The sequence below is a fragment of the Bufo bufo genome, chromosome 3 (genome assembly GCF_905171765.1).
Source record: "Bufo bufo chromosome 3, aBufBuf1.1, whole genome shotgun sequence".
Classification (NCBI taxonomy): domain Eukaryota; kingdom Metazoa; phylum Chordata; class Amphibia; order Anura; family Bufonidae; genus Bufo; species Bufo bufo.
In genome coordinates this window covers 683,844,392-683,859,759 of record NC_053391.1, presented here as the reverse complement: position 1 = coordinate 683,859,759, position 15,368 = coordinate 683,844,392, and the positions used below count along the sequence as shown (strand labels likewise).

The 15,368-nt window shown below is 47.1% G+C and overlaps 1 protein-coding gene across 1 annotated transcript in view; it reads left to right on the top strand.

Moving 5' to 3' along the window:
• Positions 1-1,016: 1,016 nt before the first annotated feature.
• Positions 1,017-15,368, top strand: part of LOC120996508 (diacylglycerol O-acyltransferase 2-like) — a 93,948-nt gene continuing 79,596 nt past the window's right edge. Inside the window, exon 1 of the mRNA XM_040426447.1 lies at positions 1,017-1,109. Within this exon, the coding sequence (XP_040282381.1) occupies positions 1,070-1,109 (40 nt within the window). The 5' untranslated portion in view covers positions 1,017-1,069. The remainder of the gene's footprint in view (positions 1,110-15,368) is intronic.

Genomic DNA, 15,368 nt, shown 5'->3' with positions numbered 1-15,368 from the left:
AACCGCACCAGCATATGGTCTCACAAGGGGTCTGAGGATCTCATCTCTGTACCTAAAGGCAGTCAGGCCACCTCTGGCGAGCACATGGAGGGCTGTGCGGCCTTCCAAAGAAATGCCACCCCACACCATTAATGACCCAATGCCAAACCGGTCATGCTGGAGGATGTTGCAGGCAGCAGAACGTTCTCCACGGTGTCTCCAGACTCTGTCACGTCTGTCACATGTGCTCAGTGTGAACCTGCTTTCATCTGTGAAGAGCACAGGGCGCCAGTGGCGAATTTGCCAATCTTGGTGTTCTCTGGCAAATGCCAAACGTCCTGCACGGTGTTGGGCTGTAAGCACAACCCCCACCTGTGGACGTCGGGCCCTCATATCACCCTCATGGAGTCTGTTTCTGACCGTTTGAGCAGACACATGCACATTTGTGGCCTGCTGGAGGTCATTTTGCAGGGCTCTGGCAGTGCTCCCCCTGTTCCTCCTTGCACAAAGGCGGAGGTAGCTGTCCTGCTGCTGGGTTATTGCCCTCCTACGGCCTCCTCCACGTCTCCTGATGTACTGGCCTGTCTCCTGGTAGCGCCTCCATGCTCTGGACACTACGCTGACAGACACAGCAAACCTTCTTGCCACAGCTCGCATTGATGTGCCGTCCTGGATAAGCTGCACTACCTGAGCCACTTGTGTGGGTTGTAGACTCCGTCTCATGCTACCACTAGAGTGAAAGCACCGCCAGCATTCAAAAGTGACCAAAACATCAGGCAGGAAGCATAGGAACTGAGAAGTGGTCTGTGGTCACCACCTGCAGAACCACTCCTTTATTGGGGGTGTCTTGCTAATTGCCTATAATTTCCACCTGTTGTCTATCCCATTTGCACAACAGCATGTGAAATTGATTGTCACTCAGTGTTGCTTCCTAAGTGGACAGTTTGATTTCACAGAAGTGTGATTGACTTGGAGTTACATTGTGTTGTTTAAGTGTTCCCTTTATTTTTTTGAGCAGTGTATATAAGGCTCAACGATGAGCCGCCCGTACCATTCAGTGTGTGGGGTGTGTGGTACTGCAGGCTGCAACATGAAGACACTCAACACTCCGAACACCGGGCTGCTGCAGGGTGAGTGCGGGCACCTGGCACTGCCATGCTGATTGCGTCCTCTATTATCTGTCAGATTTTGATTCTATGGGGCACATTTACTATGATGTTTTCGCCTGTTTTGGGTTGAAATAATGCTGTTTAAAACTTTTTGTTAGGTGCATTTAATATTGAAAGTGTGCCTGTTTTGCAGGTTTTTGCAACTTGTTCGAGAATTTTGAAGATTTAGACTAATTTTGCAATTGCCTAATTTTTACTCCACTCCAGGGTGGCTTATTTTTGTCGGTTTTGAGTGGTGATGACCGACGATTTTTGCATTAAAATTTGTGGTTTCTGTTAGATGTGCGACTTTTCACAGGTCATTTCTTCCCTTTTTCATGCGCATAGTAATTAGACCTAGCTAATTGGAATGGAATCACCTGACTAATACAAAGACGCCTCATTTATCTGCTGCTGTGCGACTTTTAATGAATAGTTGGTAGAATATCGACAGAGAATCCACTGCTCCCGTCTAATTGCGGTATAAAAAACAGACAAACTTGATAAATGTGCCCCTATACGTTTATTTGCCATTAGTACTGAGCTGCTAATTAGTCATTAAGACAGGTACTGCTGATCTGTAAGGCCCCTTTCACACGGGCAAGTTTTCCGCGCGGGTGCAATGCGTGAGTTGAATGCATTGCACCTGCACTGAATCCGGACCCATTCATTTCTGTGGGGCTGTGCACATGAGCTGTCATTTTCACGCATCACTTGTGCGTTGCGTGAAAATCGCAGCATGCTCTATATTCTGCGTTTTTCACGCAACGCAGGCCCCATAGAAGTGAATGGGGCCGCGTGAAAATCGCAAGCATCCGCAAGCAAGTGCGGATGCGGTGCGATTTTCACGCATGGTTGCTAGATGACGATCGGTCTGGGGATCCGATCTGTATTATTTTCCCTTATAACATGGTTATAAGGGAAAATAATAGCATTCTGAATACAGAATGCAAAGTAAAATAGTGATGGAGGGGTTAAAAATGTAAAAAAATTAACTCACCGAGTCCACTTGATCGCGCATGTTCCCGCAACGCACCCGCACCTTTTCCCGCAACGCCTGTGTGAAAGAGGCCTAATGCTGAAACCTGCAGTCCTGTGTAAAAGTACTTATTAGGCCCAGAACTGATTCAGCTCTGCTATATTTGTGTAGCCTGCAACCTCTGACTGTTCAGTTGGGATGAAACTACAACTCTCAACATGTCCTGAGAGCAGCAATAAATGGTTATCAGTGCAGTTCCAATTTACGAGTTTAGGTCGCTAGTCTGTATAATAGTCAGAGATGTAGCAGAGCTGGTTTTGTTCTGTGGGAAATGCTGGTCCAGCCTGATAATGCAGTAAAGATGACGTGGACTCCGGCAGTTCTGTGTAAAAATACATGCAAGTCATGGTTGAGGTCAGACGCTATGGGCTCATGCACACGAACGTATTTTTATTCCGTGTTTTTTTTTTTTTTTTTTACAGGTGCATATATGGAACCATTCATTTCAATGGGGCTTGAAAAACACGGAAATGACTCAGTGGGCATTCCATGTCCGCATGTCCTTTCTGCAAAAAAAAAAAATAGAACATGCCCTATTCTTGTCCGTTTTAGGGACGAGGATGGGCATTGCTACAATGGATCTGCAAAAAAAAAAAACGGGCGCCACACGAATGTCATCCTTTTTTCTTTTTTGCGGATCTGTGTTTTGTGGACCGCAAAAAATACATACGGTCATGTGGATGAGCTCCAACTCAGCTCTTCCCTTTAAATCTAGAGGGGGAAAAAAAACAGCATCTATACAAGCAGACAAACATTGCGAGTTTGTGAGCATTCATGTGTTTGTTTTCAAGTGTGTGAAACCTGCTGTTTAAATCACTTTATATTTAGCATATTTTTTTATAATTTTTGATGATGTTATTTTTAAGTTTATTTTTCAACTAAAACCATAAAATCCTTCATTTTTCGCACTGGCCACTAAGCCTAATATTAGTCTCCACTTCTTGGTCTGTACAGATCACTTTACTGCAGTCATCTGCTTATCTGTCATTCTAATCCAGCCTGTAATGCTATCACCTCTGTGTACAGATAAGATAGGATCCACCATTCACAATAGGTGATATCACAGCGTATCTATCCTTCCTTGTACAATGACCTCCGCACCGGTCACATAGGATGCCCAGAAAACTCCCCCATAGAAGTCACTGAGGTCCCCTCCAGACCATTGTGTGTATGGTCCATGGGGCTGCTGTAAAGCCATTCTAATGCTTTGTAAATGCTGTTAGAATACCTCAAGCAAGATGGCCGCCCCCGTAATCATGTTCTGGAAATAGAATAAAAAAAAGTCTGTAATCAGAAAATAAAAAGCGATTAGAAAAAAAAGATGTATTACTATCTGGTTTTAACTGGCAGAAAATGTTTTGGGTGATGACGTCACCATGTCGGAGAGCGAGGTGATATCGCGCAGGTCCTGTTTAGTGAAGATAGAAGAAGCTGCAGCGCGATGAAGTGGATGAGGGGAGTCGTTTTGGTTTTTTCAACCCCTAAATGGCCATATTGTTTTGCATTCTGTCTTAAGACTGCTATGTTCCGATATAACCACGTTATAGCATAAAATCATAAAATCACCCGAACCCGGATTTCAGTGAAAAAGTCCGGGATCTGGTCTGAGAACCTGAACTCGTAAAGTTCGGTACGTACCCGAACTTTGCAGTTTGGGTTCGCTCATCCCTACTGGATAAAGCCTCTTGCACACGAGCGTATTTTCTTTCCATGTCCGTTCCATTTTTTTTGTGGACCGTATGCGAAACTATTCACTTCAATAAAACGAAAGTTACTCCGTGTGCAGTCCGTTTCCATATGTCTGTATTTCCGTTCCACCAAATTTTTTTTACATGTCCTATTATTGTCCGCATTACGGACAATGATAGGACTGTTCTATGAAGGGCCAGCTGTTCCGTTCTGCAAAATATGGAATGCACACGGATGTCATCCTTTTTTGGCGGATCCGTAGAGGGAAGAGTGCCACGGAGGCTATCCCGAACCTGACACAAGGTTGGCAGATGAGGAGGATGTCAGTTCAGGGACGGCACTGCTGCAGCCGGACCCTTCTTCTGCCAGTCAGGGGAATGTCGGCTCCAGCAATCAGGGGACCATGAGAGCGGGGCAGACGGTAGTGGGAGACTCCATTATTAGGGGAACAGATAGGACGATCTCTCACAAAGACAGGGATCGTTGTCTTCCTGGCGCTCGAGTTCGACACATCGCAGATCGGATCGACAGATTACTGGGACGAGCTGGAGAAGACCCAGCGGTCATGGTCCATATCGTAACCAATGACAAAGTTAGAGGCCGGTGGAGAGTCCTTAAAAAGGATTTTAGGGATTTAGTTCACAAGCTCAGGGCAAGGACCTCAAAGGTAGTGTTTTCCAAAATATTACCGGTACCACGAGCCACACGAGAAAGGCAGCGGGAGATTAGGGGGTTCACAAGTGGCTCAAGAACTGGTGTAGGATGGAGGGGTTTGGGTTCCTGGAGAACTGGGCCGACTTCTCTATCGGCTACAGGCTCTATCGTAGGGACGGGCTGCACCTCAATGGGGAAGGGGCAGCTGTGCTGGGGAAGAAGATGGCTAGAAGGTTGGAGGAGTGTTTAAACTAGGGACTGGGGGGAGGGTAATTACATTATAGGAGGGGAAGATAGTGCAGATAGAGACCGGGGGCAGGTAGTGGGACTGGGGGAGGAATGGAAGGAGGGACTAGAACAGTTCAGAAGGAAAGATGTAGGGAAAAACATATACATAAACCTCTCAAATGTATGTATACTAATGCCAGAAGCCTGACTAATAAACCGGAGAGCTGGAATTAGTGATGTGTGAGGAGAACTATGACAGTGGGAATAACTGAGGCATGGCTGGATGATAGCTATGACAGTGGGAATAACTGAGACATGGCTGGATGATAGCTATGACAGTGGGAATAACTGAGACATGGCTGGATGATAGCTATGACAGTGTGAATAACTGAGACATGGCTGGATGATAGCTATGACAGTGGGAATAACTGAGACACGGCTGGATGATAGCTATGACAGTGGGAATAACTGAGACATGGCTGGATGATAGCTATGACAGTGGGAATAACTGAGACATGGCTGGATGATAGCTATGACAGTGGGAATAACTGAGACATGGCTGGAGGATAGCTATGACAGTGGGAATAACTGGGACATGGCTGGATGATAGCTATGACAGTGGGAATAACGGAGACATGGCTGGATGATAGCTATGACAGTGGGAATAACTGAGACATGGCTGGATGATAGCTATGACTGTGGGAATAACTGAGACATGGCTGGATGATAGCTATGACAGTGGGAATAACTGAGACATGGCTGGATGATAGCTATGACAGTGGGAATAACTGAGACATGGCTGGATGATAGCTATGACTGTGGGAATAACTGAGACATGGCTGGATGATAGCTATGACAGTGGGAATAACTGAGACATGGCTGGATGATAGCTATGACAGTGGGAATAACTGAGACATGGCTGGATGATAGCTATGACAGTGGGAATAACTGAGACATGGCTGGATGATAGCTATGACAGTGGGAATAACGGAGACATGGCTGGATGATAGCTATGACAGTGGGAATAACTGAGACATGGCTGGATGATAGCTATGACAGTGGGAATAACTGAGACATGGCTGGATGATAGCTATGACAGTGGGAATAACTGAGACATGGCTGGATGATAGCTATGACAGTGGGAATAACTGAGACATGGCTGGATGATAGCTATGACAGTGGGAATAACTGAGACATGGCTGGATGATAGCTATGACTGTGGGAATAACTGAGACATGGCTGGATGATAGCTATGACAGTGGGAATAACTGAGACATGGCTGGATGATAGCTATGACAGTGGGAATAACTGAGACATGGCTGGATGATAGCTATGACTGTGGGAATAACTGAGACATGGCTGGATGATAGCTATGACTGTGGGAATAACTGAGACATGGCTGGATGATAGCTATGACTGTGGGAATAACTGAGACATGGCTGGATGATAGCTATGACAGTGGGAATAACTGAGACATGGCTGGATGATAGCTATGACTGTGGGAATAACTGAGACATGGCTGGATGATAGCTATGACGGTGGGAATAACTGAGACATGGCTGGATGATAGCTATGACTGTGGGAATAACTGAGACATGGCTGGATGATAGCTATGACAGTGGGAATAACTGAGACATGGCTGGATGATAGCTATGACTGGGCGGTTAATGTACAAGGTTACAGTCTGTTTAGAAAGGATCGTCAAAACCATAGAGGGGGGGGTTGCCTTTATGTAAAGTCTTGTCTAAAGCCCACAGTCCGTGAAGATATAAGTGAGGGACATGGACATGTGGAGTCACTGTGGGTAGAAATACATGGAGCTAAAAACAACAATAAATTACTAATAGGAGTTTACTATAAACCACCCAAGGCTACTTTCACACTCACGTTTGGTGCGGATCCGTTCAGATAATACAACCGTCTGCATCAGTTCAGAACGGATTATCTTTTGTATTATCTTTAACATAGCCAAGATGGATCCATCTTGAACACCATTGAAAGTCAATAGGAGACGGATCCATTTTCTATTGTGTCATAGAAAACGGATCCGTCCCCATTGACTTACATTGTGTGTCAGAACGGATCTGTTTGGCTCAGTTTTGTCAGACGGACACCAAAACGCTGCAAGCAGTGTTTTGGTGTTCGCCTCCAAAGCGGAATGGAGACGGAACGGAGGCAAACTGATGCATTCTGAGCGGATGCTTTTCCATTCAGAATGCATTAGGGCAAAATTGATCCGTTTTGGACCGCTTGTGAGAGCCCTGAACGGATCTCACAAACGGAAAGCCAAAACACCAGTGTGAAAGTAGCCTTATATACCAGAGTCCACAGAAAATCTACTACTATACGAGATAGACGAGGCAGCAGATCATAATGAGGTGGTTATTATGGGGGACTTCAACTACCCAGATATAGACTGGGAAACTGAAACTTGTACATCTCATAAAGGAAACAGATTCTTGGCAATAACCAAAGACAATCACCTCTCCCAACTGGTTCAGGACCCGACTAGAGGGACGGCCATACTGGACTTAGTATTAACTAGTGTTGAGCGCGAATATTTGAATTGCAAATTTTAATCTCGAATATCGCCACTTCGAGAATTCACAAATTTTTTGAATGTAGTTCTATATATTCGTATTCGCGAATAGTGTTGATCGCGAATATTCTAATTGCGAATATCAGCACTTAGCAACTTCCCTAGCAACCAATAGGAAAGTTGCCTACCCCTTAGTGTTGATTGTGAATATTATAATCGCTAATTTTTATCGTGAATATATTACATTGCCGATTTTCGCAATCAAGTAAATAATGACTGGAGATCACGAATTCTCAAATTTGCGAATTTATGGCGAATATTCGGCCCAAAATTTGCTAAATATCGCGAATTAGATTATTGCATATGCTGCTCATCACTAGTATTAACCAATAGACCTGACAGAACAACAGACGTGCAGGTCGGGTTTCTTCAGGGAGGAACAAAAATACCAAACTTCAAAAAACTAAATTTAGCCAATTATGAGGCCATAGGCCTAACTAACTGGGACAAAGTCCTCAAAAATAAAAATACAGCTACAAAATGTGATATTTTTTTAAAAACATCCTAAAATCTAATTGTGAGAGGTGCATACCTTTTATGGGAATAAAAGGTTAAGGAATAAGAAAAAAAACAATGTGGATAAAATAGAACGGTAAAGAAAGCAATAAATGACAAAAAGAAAGCATTTAAATCACTAAAACAGGAGGGTAGCGAGGAAGCACTGAAAAACTATAAGGAAAAAAAATACAGGAATGTACAGTCATGGCCAAAAGTTTTGAGAATGACACAAATAGATTAAGGCTGACAAGTCAGCCTGCATTTGTGGGAGGGGCGCAGGCACCCATAAAACAGAGGCACGCCCTCATCTTACTTGCGTGCGTTTCCGGTGCCATATTCCCGCCACGAACGTCATGCCCTTTGCAGCAGTGCAGCTCGTCAGGTAAGTAGGGCCCGTCGGATCCCTCCGGTCCACCGTCTTCTTCATCCTACCTACCGGGTAAGTAACACCCACCTCCGCCTCCTTCATTCCCCCACCACGGCGCAGTGTAACCTCAGTCACTCACCTACTCCCGGCTGGGCTCCACCATGGTTCTCTCTTCCGGCGCAGAGCGCAGGGGGGTCACGTGGGACGTCAGGCCTGAGGATCGCCGCGTGGCGTCCCAGTTGCCTCTGCAACGAGGTTGGCGTACCGCCCTGCTGTCACGTGGCCCGGCTCCCTCTCTCAGCTCCGGTCTGCGCTTCCTTCCGGCTCCCGTCACGTCGCTGGTCCTTCTCTTGCCCGGCACACTCCGGTGGGAGGGGGCGGAGCCAGTGATGCGGGGGGGGGGGGGGGGGCGCTTTCACGGGGCTGGTCGGGCACGCCGGCGTGGAAGGGTGCCACTTGAAAAAAATAAAAAATATATATTTAAACCCCTAACAACGCACTGTAGCAGTCCCATGATACCACTCCGCATTGTGTCCTATCAGCTGCCCCTTTCTTGTTCAGCCTGGTGTCTGATCTACAATAACTCCATAAGATATCACACCACGTCCCGCTGGCACTTGGCCATACATCAGGCCTTTAGTTGGTAGATACGGGTTACTGATAGCATGACAGGACAATTTCCATAAGATTAAAGGGATACAGCAGGATCCCTAGGTCATGGGTGGAAAATAAAGGGCGCGGTTTCTGGACATTTACGTGCCCCCCTCACGATACTGATTATTTTGCAGACCCTGGGTGCTCTACTGTTCCAGCTACATATCGTCAGCCAAGGTTCTCTCAGACAGTTCCGTCTGAGCCGACCGTCGCCTATTCCACACTGCTACATCTGCGGACGTTTTTTCGGTAAATACATACATTTTCCAACCACACACTCATTCCGTCTCTCAGTCCAACGTAGTAATGTCACTGCCAGTCACGGTTGGCCTCCCCAGGGTTGGTAACTTTCATTCCTATTGTCGCCCGCTTCAGGCTCCCTTTGTAGTCACCATGTCTGTCCCCTGTCACGCTGCAGGTTCACTTCATTGTCATACCACAATGTTCGTTGCCTGTTCGCTTCACGCTCACGTCTGTCAATACCATGTTGTTGCCTGTTACGTTTCAGGCTTACGTTTCAAATGCCATCTGTTGCCTGTTACGCTTCAGGCTTACGTTATAACATACCATGTCTGTTGCCTGTTACGTTTCAGGCTTACGTTTCAAATGCCATCTGTTGCCTGTTACGCTGCAGGCTTACGTTTCAACACACCTTGTCTGCTGCCTGTTACGGTTCAGGCTTACGTATCATTTGCCATCTGTTGCCTGTAACGCTTCAGGCTTACGTTATAACATACCATGTCTGTTGCCTGTTACGTTTCAGGCTTACGTTTATAAAATACCATGACTGTTGCCCGTTACGTTTCAGGCCTACGTTTTTCAAATTACTATTTGTTGCCCGTTACGCTTCGGGCTTACGTTTATAACATACCATGTCTGTTGCCTGTTACGTTTCAGGCTTACGTTTATAAAATACCCTGACTGTTGCCTGTTACGTTTCAGGCTTACGTTTTTTAATTTGTCATCTGTTGCCCGTAACGGGCTTACATTTATAACATTCCATGTCTATTGCCTATTACGTTTGGCCTTTCGTTTGTCATTTGCCTTATCTGGTGCCTGTTACACTTCAGGCTCACGTTCTTCACTGTTGCCTGTCACGCACAAGGTTTCACATTTTATTTTTTCATCTCTGTTGCCTGTTACGTGTCAGGTTCACGTTGTTAATTACTATTTCTGTCGCCTGTCATGTTTTCAGACTCAAATCCATATTCTCTTTCTCCGTACGATTTCAGGTTTGATGTTTATTTTCTTCTGTTTTCCAACTCCCTATCTGGGGCCACGTCTTTGTAGCTTGCTTACTTTATTTTACGCTCTAGCCTGGCCAGGTCCTCCACAGTAGCGCCCGTTTTAGAGCACTAGGCACTCGTCCACTCACTAGTTCTCCTTCAACCACCATTTACGGCTCGGGTGTCTCTTTCGAAATACAGGGCCTCCAGCTCAGCTATTAATTTTCACCTCGCAGCTGCAGTATGTCGCATACTTCCAACATCGAGGAAGCCCTATCAATTCCTGAAACACCCGCATCCGAGCGGCCCAGCTCCTCATCTCTAAGGAGTTGGACAATTCCTAAGTTAATTGCGGAACTTAACAGGAGAGGGATCCAACACCCTGCTTCCGCCCGAAAGGCAGAATTATATAGACTGCTGATGGCTGAACCAGCAGCCCCAGACTTGGAGCAAGTCTCCATGTCCACTCTTTAACTATCTCTGACACAGCTGCATTCTATGATGAATAACATTGCCTCCTCAGTTTCGGACGTGCAGTCCAGACTCCTGGCCGTCGAGTCCTACTAGGGGCTGGCATCTGGCCGGTCCGCTTCACCCTTGCCTGTAGCTTCCACTTCAGAGCCCATTTCCCCAGGTAGGGTCCTAAGCGCGCCTGAAGTAGCTCCCTCGCATTTCATCCCCAGCAACATCAAAAAAGATATCTTAGAGGGTAAAGACGTCAATATGGCGTCCATTCTAATAGCTACTCATGAAACAATAGATAGTAAAACAATCGCTTGCGGCGACGTGTCCATCATCCTTAAGGCCAGGGATTTCCGCCTAAACAAGAAGCTGTCCATTACTGAGTTCGTCCTCGCGTTCAGTTTATTCAGGGATGTACTTTGCTCTGTCCATCCTGAGAGGCGGGAGGAGTTGGACACTTACCTTTACAGAGTCACGGACTTGGGCCATAAGTACGGTGGCCAAGGGTTCTATGACTATCATCGCTCTTTTTCAGCCAAAGCTGCCGCCGCGCTGGTCCAATTCCAACACATCACAAACTGGGCTGCCATGGACATGGAGCTTTTTTGCCGGCACTTCGCAGGGCTCAAGGTCCCGGCGTGTGCCTCTTGCCAATCCATTGCCCACTTTGCAGATTGGTGCCCCAATGCAGGACCCTCAACATCCCAGGGCAGATCCCTTCCCAGTGGTTCCGGGTCTCTACAACGGTCTTGCCCAACCACGGATAAGCTGGGGCGGCCCATAGTTTTCCTGGGTAACAGGCGTGTAATAATTTTAACCAGAACGCCTGTTACTATAATAAATGTAGGGCCCTTCACGTATGTGCTGTATGTTTCAGGGCTCACCCCCAAATGGCTTGTCCTCAAAGGTCCTCCAGGCCATCCTGACTAACTGGGGTCAACTTGGATTTACTAGCATCCCTTCTGCAGAACCATCACAACCCGCAGTTCGTTCAATTTCTGGTCTCCGGGTTCGCTACAGGCTTTCACACAGGTCTAATAGCTCTTCCACAGTCCACTTGGGAGGGTCCCAACCTCCAGTCAGCAACCAGGGATCCTGAGCCGGTGGGGACTCTAATAAAGTCAGAATTAGAGAAGGGGTTCCTCATCGGTCAATTTTCCGTTGTTCCATTTGACCTCTGGAGAATCAACCCCATAGGCATTGTGTCAAAACAATTCACTAATAAAAAACGTTTGATCTATGACCTGTCTGCACCTCATGGCTCCAGCATACCCAGCTTAAACTCCTTAGTCCCCTCTGTGGAGTTTTCCATGCGCTATTCTTCCATAGACGAGGCCATTCAACTCATCCTTCAGGTAGGCAGGGGGGCATGGTTGGCCAAAGCGGACATCGCTGACGCTTTCAAATTGCTGCCCATCCAGCCGCATCTTTGGAAGTTCTATGGCATCAAGTGGCAAGACCAGTACTTCTTTGCAAATCGCCTGACTTTCGGGTCCAAAAGCAGCCCCTGGCTGTTTGACCAGTTTGCGCAGGCTTTGCACTGGATCTTGGTCAACCACTGTGAATGTCCGCTGGTCATCCATTACCTGGATGATTTTCTTTTAATAGAAAGGCCAGATTGCAAGCCAAGCAAGCTCCAGGCTCTTCTCCATCTGTTTTCAAATCTCAAAAATAGAAGGCGCCGTGACGGTAATCACCTTCCTGGGCATAATCTTGGACACAGAGGAGGCCAGGTTACCAGCTGAGAAGCTCTCAAAGATCAAGGATGCTATCTCGAAGGCGGTGGGCAGTAGGACGTGTGTCAAGGTAGAGTTGCAGTCCCTACTAGGAGTCATGCCCCAAGGTAGAGCCTTCATGTCCAGGCTCCTGCAGCTACTTCCCTCAGCTCCCGAGCAAGACAGCCTCATTACCTTAGACGCCCAAGCCATGGCTGACCTGGCCATGTGAAGGGATTTTCTGGCCGCATGTAACGGAGTCTCCATGTTCGTTCCGCAACTGGGGCCAGCATCGACCTTGATTTTCTCGGACGCCGCCGCCTCCGGGGGTTTCGCGGCAATCTGTGGAAATCAATGGTTTGCGGGCGCCTGGCCATCAGAGGTTTCATCGGCCAGAGCCGCATTGAAATCATCCCCCTTGTTGGAGTTCTACCCAATTGTGGCGGCGGCCCAGGTCTGGGGTAGACAATGGGCCAATTCTTCCGTGGCGTTCATCACCGACAACGAGACAGTGGTTGATATCATCGCCAAGGGCAGATCACAGTCACCCCAGATCATGTCTTTTGTCCGCAGGCTGGTTTGGCTCTCGCTGCAATTTAATTTCCATGTGTCATGCAGGCACATTCAGGGAATACATAATGTTGCCGCAGATGCTTTGTCTCGTTTTAATTTGAATACTTTTTTCCAGATCATGCCGGAGGCAGACCGAGTGGGGCTACCTCCTCCGATGTATCAAACTCTAGTAATGGATTAAAATCATTCATTTCATCAGCCAAGTCTTTGATGCAGAAGTCTCTGTCTGTTAACACGGCCAGGAATGACAGAACCGCTTGGAACACTTTCAACAGTTTCACACTCCTACATCCAAGAAAGGACACTGACAGGACCACTTACATCACAGCTTTCATAGCTTACTGTCATACTGACCTCAAACTGTCCTTCAACACTATCAAGTTATACTTGACCGGAGTCCAGCATTTTTCCATGTTGAAGGATCCAGAGAGTAGGTCGGTTTTCCTGTCCCAGGCAGTTAGGGCGACACTCAGGGGTGTTCAGAAGAGTAGCGGAGGGGCCATCCTGAGCAGGCAGCCTGTGTCAGGGGAACTTTTTAGGAAGCTTTCCACCTCCCTAGATGGTCTTCCTTTTGGGCTCTATTCCAGCACAGTCATCAAGGCTGCCATGTACCTTAGTTTCTACGGGTTCTTAAGACCCGGAGAATTTACCAGCATTTCGGCCAGGACCAAGGGTTTAACCCGGGGTCAGCTGGCATGGCGCGGCGACCATTTCTCCCTATACCTCCTTACTTCCAAAACTTCTCAGGTGGGGCCACCAGTAGAGGTAAAGTATTTTAAGGCTTTCAATGCATGGTGCCCAGTTCAAGTCCTCAGGAGTTTGCTGGCAGTTTTGGGGGACTCTGGCCCGGACAGTCCTTTGCTCCCGTTTAAAGTTAGAGCCATCACGGCATCCCAGTTCATTTCACACATTCGTATCCTGGCTTCTGGTTTGGGCTTCGACCCCAAGACAATTTCAGGGCACTCCTTCCGCATTGGGGCGGCATCCGCTGTTTCAAAGCATAACGTCCCCGGCCATGTTATCCATAAAATGGGCCGCTGGCGCTCCTCATGCTTTGCGCATTATATACCGAACCCCCAGGCTGAGATATCCAAGGCTTTTCGCAGTTTGGTGTTGTAAGTTTGTTCAGCTGCAATAAAGGTACTCTCTACTCTACTTGGTTGTTTTTGCCCCCTTATAGGTCTACCCACGGCATGGCTAAGGGCACACCTCCAGCCATTTAGTTAGGGCAAGCAGACCATCCTTCAGTTAGGTCTCGGTCCTTCAGGGCACTAGCTCTCTTCCGTAGCCATGACCACAAATAGATTAAGGCTGACAAGTCAGCCTGCATTTGTGGGAGGGGCGCAGGCACCCATAAAACAGAGGCACTCCCTCATCTTACTTGCGTGCGTTTCCGGTGCCCCACCCTCCCTCCCCTTTTTTTTCCATATTCCTCAGGGTATGCCCCCTTATAGGTCTACCCACGGCATGGCTAAGGGCACACCTCCAGCCATTTAGTTAGGGCAAGCAGACCATCATTCAGTTAGGTCCCAGTCCTTCAGGGCACTAGCGCTCTTCCGTAGCCATGACCACAAATATTAGTTTTCACAAAGTTTGCTGCTAAACTGCTTTTAGATCTTTGTTTCAGTTGTTTCTGTGATGTAGTGAAATATAATTGCACGCACTTCATACGTTTCAAAGGCTTTTATCGACAATTACATGACATTTATGCAAAGAGTCAGTATTTGCAGTGTTGGCCCTTCTTTTTCAGGACCTCTGCAATTCGACTGGGCATGCTCTCAATCAACTTCTGGGCCAATTCCTGACTGATAGCAACCCATTCTTTCATAATCACTTCTTGGAGTTTGTCAGAATTAGTGCGTTTTTGTTTGTCCACCTGCCTCTTGAGGATTGACCACAAGTTCTCAATGGGATTAAGATCTGGGGAGTTTCCAGGCCATGGACCCAAAATGTCAACGTTTTGGTCCACGAGCCACTTAGTTATCACTTTTGCCTTATGGTGCTCCATCGTGCTGGAAAATGCATTGTTCTTCACCAAACTGTTGTTGGATTGTTGGAAGAAGTTGCTGTTGGAGGGTGTTTTGGTACCATTCTTTATTCATGGCTGTGTTTTTGGGCAAAATTGTGAGTGAGCCCACTCCCTTGGATGAGAAGCAACCCCACACATGATTGGTCTCAGGATGCTTTACTGTTGGCATGACACAGGACTGATGGTAGCGCTCATCTTTTCTTCTCCGGACAAGCCTTTTTCCAGATGCCCCAAACAATCGGAAAGAGGCTTCATCGGAGAACATGACTTTGCCCCAGTCCTCAGCAGTCCATTAACCATACTTTCTGCAGAAAACCAATCATTCCCTGATGTTTTTTTTGGAGAGAAGTGGTTTCTTTGCTGGTCTTCATGACACCAGGCCATCTTCCAAAAGTCTTCGCCTCACTGTGCGTGCAGATGCGCTCACACCTGCCTGCTGCCATTCCTGAGTAAGCTCTGCACCAGTGGCACTCCGATCCCGCAGCTGAATCCTCTTTAGGAGACTATC